At 40.9% G+C, this 10,826-nt stretch overlaps 1 protein-coding gene across 2 annotated transcripts; it reads right to left on the bottom strand.

The window, feature by feature from the left end:
• Positions 1 to 3,354: 3,354 nt before the first annotated feature.
• On the bottom strand, positions 3,355 to 6,489 carry cnpy2 (canopy FGF signaling regulator 2). 2 transcript variants are annotated; one of them, XM_016241013.1, is made up of 6 exons: positions 6,326 to 6,407; positions 6,118 to 6,223; positions 5,763 to 5,878; positions 5,480 to 5,677; positions 4,261 to 4,357; positions 3,355 to 3,991 (listed from the first exon to the last, which is right to left on the bottom strand). In XM_016241013.1, the coding sequence occupies exons 2-6, from the start codon at positions 6,215 to 6,217 to the stop codon at positions 3,948 to 3,950; spliced, it is 555 nt and encodes a 184-aa protein (XP_016096499.1). In that variant the 5' UTR covers positions 6,218 to 6,223; positions 6,326 to 6,407; the 3' UTR covers positions 3,355 to 3,947. The 2 variants fall into 2 exon arrangements, with proteins under 2 accessions (XP_016096499.1, XP_016096497.1); XM_016241011.1 differs by lacking the exon at positions 6,326 to 6,407 and adding an exon at positions 6,432 to 6,489 and having other exon boundaries at positions 3,356 to 3,991.
• Between the last annotated feature and the right edge of the window lie 4,337 nt (positions 6,490 to 10,826).

A 10,826-nucleotide genomic window follows, 5' to 3' on the forward strand; every position in this document is an offset into this window, starting at 1 on the left:
GGTGGAGCGGTCGGTTGCGATGCAATTGTGTCCAAATGCCGCTACCACTTGGCGGGGCAAATCGTTGCTCCCCTCCCAGGCCTGTAGACACTCGTCGGCTCTGATCGGCATTGCTTATACGGCCTGTGGAGAAGCTGCTTCCGCCTTACACGCTTCGGCATTGTTGCAAGTGCACTAGGCCAAGGCACTGAGGCACTTGCACGAGGGTGGTCATGACCCGAAAGTTCTCAAGGAACTCCGCACCGTGACGGACCTCGCGCTACGAGTGACAAAGATTACGGCGCGGCTGCTGCCTCCACCCGGCCACCGGTTTCAGTACCTCAGCCCGCTCGTCGCCGAGGGCAGCCCCCCGCCGCCGCTCCCGCGCAGCGTCCGCAGCAGCCTCCAGCAAAGCTGCGCCGTGGAGCCGGTCGCAGGGCAGCCGCCCCGCCCGTCCAGGCCCCCGCCAAACCTGGTGGTAAGCGAAAGAACAAGAGGCCCTGAGACGGGCAACCCAGAGATGGAGGGACCTGCTCTTCGGGAGATGGTGAACGCACCACTCCCTCCCCTGGAGGAGGGCCGGGCGGAGAATCTTTTATTTCCTTTTTTTCCGCCACTGACCTCTCAGTCGGTAGTACCCAAATACTCGACCGCAATAGTCCGCACGAACAGTTGTGTACATCAACCTACAAGGTGGTCTGTGCTCCCATTGCATGTCGCAACTCGCTCGCAACCTCCATCTTTGGAGTCAGAAGCATCTGAGGTCGCTTCGTGCTGTTCAAGAGGGTTACAATCACGTCCAATCTTCCATATACACCTAAGGTATGTTCATGTGTGTATTTGCTTCCGAAACCTCCTTCAGGAAGGATGGAGCTTCCGCAATGTCCCTGTCCCAAGTGGAACGGGTACGTTTTCCCAGTGTTATCCAGTCTTACTGAGTGGGTAGTGCCATAGCAGCAGTAGCTGGTCCTCTTGTGGTAAGCCCTGCAGGACATTGGAAGGGGTGGTATCTGTGGCCTTTTGGTAGGGATCCCAATTCGTTGGTCATCCGACGTGACGGCGAGAGTGACTGATGGAAAGGGAACGTCTCGGTTACGTATGGTAACCCCCGTACCCTGAAGGAGGGAACGGAGACGTCACGTCCCGTCGCCACAGCTCCTGTACCACCACTGAGCGGCCGGGTCACCGGCTCGGCTCCTCAGCGAAAACCTGAATATGCGCTGCATCTGCTGCCTACTTATACTCACAGTGTGATCAGCGGCAGCTGGATGCAATAATCGCATGCCAATGTGCATTGGCTCATTTAGTTTACACTCGAAGTGGATTGGTCTCTCTAAGCGAGATCCCAATTCGTCGGTCATCCGACGTGACGTCTCCGTTCCCTCCTTCAGGGAACAAGGGTTTCCATACGTAACTGAGACGATTTTGTGCAGCAGTTTATTTCTGCTACAAAAGAAAAAGGAAAAAAAAGCAGCATATGTTCTTCTGTGTCAGCCGCGCTGCACAGATGCTCTGTTTCCATTCAAATCAAAGCGTAAATACACGTAGCATTGTGTCACGTCTGACACAGAAGAGTGTATGCTGCTTGCGTTCAGTGGCTATTCTCCAAAATGGCGCTACGGTGATGCGGAGACACAGAGGAGACTAATTGTTGAACAAAGTTGTTGTTGTTGTTTTTGTTTTCATCACGTACAAAAAGTATTCTCGTCGCTTCATAGTGTTACGGTTGAACCACTGATGGCAGATGAACTATTCTGACGATGTCTTTCATACTTTTCTGGACCTTGACAGTGTAAGTTACTTGGCAGTCTATGGGACAGTCACAAGCCTCCCGGTTTTCATCCAAAATATCTTAAATTGTGTTCGGAAGACGAACTAAGCTTTTAAGGGTTTGAAACGACATGGAGATAAGTGATTAATGACAAAATTTTCATTTTGGGGCGGAGTATCCCTTTAACTTAAATCTTTAAGTTGGCTGAACTTGTCAAATTGAGTTACAAACACTCAAATTTTCTGGTAACATACAAGTACACAAGTTACCTATACAAAGCTGTAATAGGTTTTATCAACTCAAAAAGGCAATCAATTTCCACAGGTTTTCTAAGTAAATTCAAATTATAAATTTTTTTGAAATAGTTTTTTTGAAATCCAAAACCAGTCAATACCAAGTTTTGTCTGTCATCAGAAAGCAGTTAACACTGAATTTTGTCTGCTTTCCAAAACTAGTCATGTCAACAGTTCTATCAGTGCATAAGGCAGGGAATAGCAGAAAGTAGGAGATGAAGTTATGATAAATGAGCAGTTTATTGAATAATCTCAGCTGCATCTTTCCTGATGCTCAATTTGACTTTGTCTGACCAGTACAAATTCAACAAGCCTCTTTCTTAACAAAAACAAAACAAATAATATAAAATGAATTTAAAAAGTAAATTAAAGAAGTATTAATGAGTAGAGAAAGATAACCAAGTTATAACATGAGAGACAAAAAAAAAAAGTTTATAAAAGTCTTAATTCAAAGTATCTTGAGGTACTATGGGCCTCTACAAGTAAACTAAAATAATGTATTTTAGTCTGAAAAGGCAGGACAATGTAAAAACATACAGCTGAAAGTATTCAGACCCCCTTAAATTTTTCACTCTTTGTTATATTGCAGCCATTTGCTTAAATCATTTAAGTAAATTTTTTTTCCTCATTAATGTACACACAGCACCCCATATTGACAGAAAAACACAGAATTGTTGACATTTTTGCAGATTTATTAAAAGAGAAAAACTGAAATATCACATGGTCCTAAGTATTCAGACCCTTTGCTCAGTATTTAGTAGAAGCACCCTTTTGATCTAATACAGCCATGAGTCTTTTTGGGAAAGATGAAAGACTCTGCACATTCACCAAAAAAACTGAGCCATTAATAAATTGTGAATATCTATCAAAATATTCACATGTAAAAGCTTTAATGATAGCATTTTGACATTCATCCATTAATGACTACAAAAGACATTGTAAAATACATTTTAATATATATATCATTTATTTTTTTCATTTTTAATGAAAATAGCAACGTACGTTTCTTTAGGTCAGACTTGTTTTGCATGGACGACCTGACGTGACATGTGGCCAAGTATGGTGACCCATACTCGGAATTATTGTTCTGCATTTATCCCATCCTAAGTGCACACACACAGCAGTGAACACACACACATACCGTGAACACACACCCGGAGCAGTGGGCAGCCATTTTTTGCTGCGGCGCCCGGGGAGCAGTTGGGGGTTCCCTGGGCTTGCTCAAGGGCACCTCAGTCGTGGTATTGAAGGTGGGAGAGAGCGCTGTACATTCACTCCCCCCACCTACAATCCCTGCCGGTACGAGACTCGAACCTTTGGGTTACGAGTCCGACTCTCTAACCATTAGGCCACGACTTCCCAAGACTTGTACGTGGGAAGAAAACAAGTGAACACAAATGTGGATTAACTGATATTCACTTCCATACAAAACGGTGGTAACCTAATTGGTTAAGATTTAAGGACTAGTAATCTGGTCAGATTCATGACCTGAAAAAACATCAAGACACAACATCACCACTAGAACCAGGAACTCGAGGTGCTACATCTGTGCTTATAATAAATAAACTGAAAGATATCTTCTAAACTAAACATTAAGTGCATCCAAAGACATTTAAATATAAAAGTATGCCATTGGAGAGACTCATAAAGAGATCAAATTTTTAGCTGTAGAAAGTCAGCTTTAATTAATGACTATGAACAGTTTTGACGGTAATGCCATTAATACAGTTGAACATGTCAACTGTTAACCCATAGGGTCAAGTACATTATGTAATGTTTGCCTAACATCACTTAAGTAGATCTCTGTATGTTCAGCGTCCTCAACAAGTAAGAGAATCAGTCTGTTTACTGAAGTAGAACATTGTTTTCTGAAGGTAAAGCTGTCATGATGTGCTCGGCTCATGTTATAACTCGTCATGAGGTATCTTCAGGTCATGGTCACAGAGATCTGTGGAAGGAGTTAAAGAAATAAAATTACATATGCAATGTAGTAAAAGAGAATGTATTGGTGATACAGTTCCAGACGTCCTTTCTGAATATTTTACACAATATTGTACGTATTGTTAAATATGCTTGAAAAGGTGTTTTTAACAGGTTTTTTTTGTACAGGTAAATGCGTGTAGCTTGTGACTATGGTGAATTAAAAGAACTTCAGATAATCTAGAGACACGTATCATGTGAAGTTCATAGGTCATATATCCATATTTACAGCATTACCTGTCCTCTTACTGCAGAGCTTGTCTTTAACATTGTCTGTCTCATGAGCAAAGAATTCAATAAGTTCATCCTCGTGCTGCTCAACGATTGTTTCACACTGTGAAAAGAAAGACTATTTCTAAAACGGATCAGGAAATTCAGATGTTTTTCAAACAGCATTTCATAAATAGTGTGCAATTATTGCATCGAATCAGCAGAAAATTGCATCCTAATTGCAAATACAATTTAAAGGGGTGGTTGATTGCGATTTCACTTTTTTAACGTTAGTTAGTGTCTAATGTTGCTGTTGGAGCATAAACAATATCTGCAAAGTTACAAAGCTGAAAGTTCAATGCAAACGGAGATATCTTCTATGTCTTTTAAAATTCTGGCAGTTTAATGCCTACAAAAACGGCTGGTAGGGACTACAGCAAGTTACTTCCCGGGTTCGTGACGTAACAAACCCCACCCTCGGGAAAAGGCAGCAAAGGGGGCGAGGCCATGCGCTGCTTTAGAGAAGAGGAAGAGAAAACTAGAGGTGCATGAAAAAATCTATTCATATATGAAACGCGATTCTGTCTTCTAACGATTCTAATGGATTCACAAGTTTCAAAATCAATGTTTTAAAGCAGCAGTTCTTGTTACTGTTCCTGACGTCCCCCTGCTCTGCATATCTCTCTCTCTCTCTCTCTCTCTCTCTCTCATTCAGCTCAGCTCCAACGATGAACTGTTACAATTATACACTTATTTTCACATAGCTATGAGAAGCGTTAAACATGGTGCGTAGAGTTGCCGTACAGTATTAAAGCTTTAATCAGGATAAAACTGTATATTAAAAGCTAACATAAGCAGTAGCATTTACAAATAACAGTGTATCTAAAAGTATGAGACAACAACAAACATAGGCCTACCATTAAAACGCGTGCAATAGGCAGTTTAGCCAATCACAACACACTGGGCTAGCTAACCAATCAGAGCCCATCGCCTATTTCTGAGGGAGGGGCTTCATAAAAACAGGAAATGATCAGCGTGTTTCTCAGAGAAGGGACAGAGCAGTGTGGAATAAAGGTAAATTATGTGAAAAATAATGCGTTTTTAAAAAAAACTAAGCATTAACATGTTAGACTGCACCCCATAAACACAATCAAGCCTAGAAAAACAAAAAACAGTGAACCACCCCTTTAAGGTTTGGCTTAAAAATTAAAGACGTGAAGAAATGGGGGGGGGGAAACATTCTCACAGCAAACTTTAAACTAGAGCTGACTCTGGAGTCAAAGGTCACATCAGAAAGGTCCATGGCAGTGCCATCACGGGATGCATGTCTCTCGTATGTCTTCCGATCGGTGGCACACTCAACCCGTTCACCATAGTCGTTCATCCTCTCACAGACCTCTTTCATCAGTTCCAGCAGATGACTCTCAGAGCGGGAAAAGGGAACCTGAGCACATTAAAACAAATACATGAAGATCTGTAAGTTGGTGTCAAACAAAAATGTATGTCATTATGAAACTAAAATATGTCACCTCTCTTACTGACTGACTGCCATCAGGATCAATCCTAAATGATCCGGTCTGGATCCTTTTCTTGGGATCTATTTGTGATATGGCCCAATCCATTTCATCGACTAATGCCCTGCACGCTGGGGAAAAACATGTGCGTGATGCAATTCAGAAAAACTCCTTAATCACAAAGCACAATTATTTATAAAACAGTTTGAAGCTGCATTTATGAAAGTGTATTACATTCCTGATGTTTCTTTGTCCTTCAAGACAACTAATCCACAATGGCTGTCTGGGTATAAAAATATATACATGCATACATGAATGTTAACATATATGCACAGTAAATTATAAAAAGTGTAAAAAAAAGTTGAAATACCTCCACATTTTACGTCTTGACCCTGTCTGGCTCCTTGGACTAACAAAACGTGCAAAGACATCAATGTGTAGACGATAACAATGTAAAAATGGTTTTCCATCCCCACCTACAAAACAAATAAAATGTCATGTAAATGCAGGTCATTGCATACAATTATATTTTATTGCAGCCTTCGATAGACTCTGAATGGCCGGTTAACAAGTGTTACCTTTCACAAAACACAATCGAGCAATAAAATCATGCAATGTGTCAATGTATTCATTAATCGAACTGCACACATGCATATTATAAGGCACTCGCGTGAATAAACAAACCTTTTGCTTTAAATGCCCAGCACACACGCGTTCACGAACTGATGACGTGCACACAGGGATAATTGTAGATTAGGAGCTGACCTGGGATCTGCCGCGATCCCTTTTTTCTTCTTGAGTTGTATTGGCTTGTCTTTGATGCATTACCGCCACCAACCGAGCTGGAGCGTGGAGCAGCGACGCTCGCGCCCTCTACTGTACAAATAGTGGGACCCAAATATGACCAAAACATACTGTGAAAAAAATCTAACCTAAAATTAAAGTAATCATAAATTAAATATATATATATATATATCACATACATGTGTGCCACAGTTATTGGCAGCCTTAATTTAATACAATGCCCCGATGTCAAGATAACAGCTGAGTTTTCTCCTATAATGTTTAACTAATGAGCCTGTAAACTCATAGCTAGGGATCTGACAGCACTTCTCCATATAGTATCTCTCCAGATCCTTCAGATTCTGTGACCATGCTCTCCACAGCAGCTCATCGTATGGTTTTCTACAAGGTTTGGGTCAGGGGACTGGGGTGGCAATGGCAAAACCTTCGTTCTGTGGTCAGTGAATTTGGTGTGCTTTGGATCAATGTCCTGTTGGAGGATCCGCCAACATACTTCACAGCAGATATTTTGCATGGCTGTATTTCTGCCTGTGCCAAACCCACTTCTGGTGTTTATTTCCAAAAGGCTCTGTTTTGGTCTAGCTAGCACTCAGTCCCATTGAAGGTTCCAGTAACATCTGGCAAACTGTAATGTAGACACTTGCTTGTTATTTGATCTTAGTAAAGACTTTTTCATTCCAACCTTCCCAAATTTGTGAGTTGTGATTATGTTGGTGATATCTGATTGTAGTTTTGGAGACTTTCTGACCCCAAGACCCAACTAATACCTGAAATTCTCCAATGGTGATCCTAGGAGATTCTTGGGCAACTTGAAGCGTGCTCCTCCAATTGCTGGTTGTTCATTCAGCTGGTTGTTAATTATAAATTATCTTAATTATAAAACTTCCAAACTAATTAATTGTTTGTGAGAATGCAGAATAGTTAGGGTGTCTTTGACCCTGAAGACTTTTATTTTATACTCTAACATGGAAGTAATATTCACAAAAACTTATTTCATCAGTCCTCTCTTGGCATACTGTAAATATGTGCACTGTATCATCTTTGTTTCTGATTTATTTCTGCCGCAGCACATCTTAATTTCTAATCATGTTAAATAATTTTACACCTTGGCGGTTGACTATCGGTTCCGGTGATGTCACTTCTTGTGCAGTCTTCCTCTGTGGTGGGAGCGTGTGTGACTGATAAGGCCTTTTCTGTGTGCGCACACTTTGGGACAGTATAAGGGCACGAGAAGGACACTGTCAGTAGAGCAGTTTTAGATTTCTTCCTGCATTGCCTGGCACCCATGCAAGTTTCTCATCGACATTGTTCGAACTTTCTTAAGGCCTGGTTGATTGCTACTCACCAGTTGGTTCTGTCCTCGGCTCTGGATTCCAGTTCTGCCTCAGGGAAATCAAAGTACTTCAGACTTTCTTTGATGCAGTCCTTGTAACGCTTCTTTGGATGACCATGATGCCTGTGGCCTTGAGACAGCATTCTATAGGGAATCTGACATTGAAAACAGGAACTGTCCATTTGTATAATATGGCCTGTCCAACAAAGCAGGTCCTTCATGATCATGGCCTTGATGCTGACCAGACCAGGAGCCTCATTTATAAACATTTACGTAGGGTGACCATATTTTAGTTTTCCAAAAAGAGGACAGTGGGTGCGGGCGAGCGGGGGGCTAGGGTTTGGTTGGTTGGTGGTTAAAGTAATGCTGAAAGCACCAAAGTAGCGCAATCCTAAATGTCAAAACTCAAAATGTAATTTCCATACCTAAAATACATATTTTACAGTCACTGTTATGCATATTGATCATAAACACAGCTAAAAAGATTCCTACCAGTGGCCCTCCTTCACAAAACTTAACATCTAGCACAGTTTTATCATAGGTAGAATCAGGGCCGTAGCTGGGGTTTGTATGGGCCCTGTCTGAAATCATGTAAATAGCACAAATAAATAAATAGAACAAAGATAGAAATTAAAATGTAGTTTTTTCAAGTTTGTATTCAGGTACAGAAACCGAATAATCAAATGTAAAATAGCATTGCATAGTCTTCACTGTATAAATAAAACATATATTAGTTCTAGTTAAAACAAAACATTTATTCAGGCAAGAGCAGTGAGTGATTTTCTTTCTTTTATTTTTCTTGAATTAACATGAAGGACACCGACACAGCTGTGGGCCCCTATATAATCGTCACCACCTTTCACCCCACTAGCGACGGCTCTGGGTAGAATGCAAAATGTTTCAATACAAGCATTTCAGTCAAATGTAATTTTTGCAACATTTCAAACCTTTAGCCCACATGGGAAAATCAACCTATAGCAACAGTTTAAAAATAGCCCAATTCCATGGGCAAAAACGCGGACTGAGCTCATTGACAAATATCTGATCTTCCTTTACACAGAGCGTGCGTGATCGCAAAATCAAAAGTGAAAGTGAACAGCGAGCGCTCATTCAAAAGAGATTTAAATACCCCGCATATTGATTGTGGCTCCCTAATGAGCGAAAATTATAGGCCTATGCAATATTAGAATGTTTGAGGGAGCACTGGATACAAAAATCACGGGAGCGGGCGATAATGGTCAGAAATTCAGCGGAAGCAGGATTAAGAAAACAGCCCCTGGCAGGGCTCTAATACAAAAATGCAAACAATGAATGGCGACTGTCGAAAGCAAACGCCTAATCCCAGACAATTTGGGCGATTTAGAAAATGCATTTTTTAGGTCCTAAAAGAGGACATGTCTGGGCAAAAGAGGATGTATGGTCACCCTATGTGAACTAGCCCTATAAGTTTTGATGGCAACCGCCCAGTATTCGGTCAGTGCCATAGGAATCTACAGCATTGAACTGATAGGACAATGAAATGGATTAAGAACCTGGTCTGTGTACCATAAACTAATCCGTTTCTATATATTTGTCACACATACTGTAACATGTTGAGGGAGATCTGGTTGAGACAGTGTTCCTGTTTGTGTAAGATGCTGTTCAACCCCAGGGCCCAGCCGCACGGCTTTAACATCCCAGGGGATGGAAGCAAGCAGGTAAGGGGTAAAAGAAGACTGAACCATGGCACCATCAACCAGTACAAAGGCTATAGGACCAGTCATAACCTCTCTCCAGTACTACGCAGCTCAGAGCAGCCCAAAGATGGGGAAGGACAAGGAAAGCATATCAGCCCATGCTGAGTATTCAGTGAGTAGCTCATCCACATACAGAAGATGCTGATGAACCTGGATCTTTGCTATAGCCAAACTCCTCTCTATTGCAAGAGCAGGTCTAATTGATCTGGAATCCAAATCCATGCCCTGAAAATGTACCAAATGATGAGGAAAAGGCAACTCTTCCATACTCTCAGCCCTAGGGTTCTGACTTTTGTTGAGATGTAGGCATCGACTCAAAGTGGAGGCAGATGAAAGCAAACTTATTGAGGCAGGGTTTAATCAGACTCAATGACAGGAGAAGTCTTGTATATGTCACCAGAGAGAAGTCTATTGTTTTCACCAGAAGGTCCAGTTATGACATTTTGATTAGACATTATGAGGTAATTTTTTTTTTTTTACAAATTACATATAGCCTATTGCACAAATTATTTGTTCACAACAAGATCTATAACATGCATTTATTAAATATATAAGGTGAATTTTCATTGATTAGTTCATCTCTCGAGTCTTCGGGTTTTTCGAGTCACTCGTTCATCACGTGACAGCCCCATAAGCTTACCCTATGCAGTCTGAGCCGGAAAGAGACTTAATAATAATAACCGACTCTTTATTACCTTTGTTATAACATTCAGTGTTATGGAAAATAACCATCATGACAGAAATTCACACATTTAGAAACTGTAAGAAGTAAAAAGCTACAATTTGAGACCAGAAACGCATCACGTAACTGTAAGAGTAAATAATAATTATAATAATGATGATAATAATAATTATAATAATGATGATAACTATGCACCCGTTTGTAAGGAAGCTTGTAAATTAACTAATTTCTCTAGCCAATGCTGTCACGTCACGTGACAAAAGAACAAACGATTTGAAAGACTCGAGAGATGAACTAATGAATTCTTAATCAGAATGTGCTGCATGGAAAAAAACTGTCTTTATTAAAAACTGGTTTGACAAAGGTGTAATTTTTGTTTTAGATTTGTTAAAAAAGGATGGTACCTTCTATTCCTATTCTGAATTTTCAGAAATCTTTGAAGTGGATACCTCACCTAGAGTGTATGAATGGGTTTAATTCTATTTCACCTAAACTGTTACATTTGGTTAGGGCAAATTGTTACA

Source organism: Sinocyclocheilus grahami, unplaced genomic scaffold (assembly GCF_001515645.1).
Source record: "Sinocyclocheilus grahami isolate Dianchi unplaced genomic scaffold, SAMN03320097.WGS_v1.1 scaffold606.1, whole genome shotgun sequence".
NCBI classification, from domain to species: domain Eukaryota; kingdom Metazoa; phylum Chordata; class Actinopteri; order Cypriniformes; family Cyprinidae; genus Sinocyclocheilus; species Sinocyclocheilus grahami.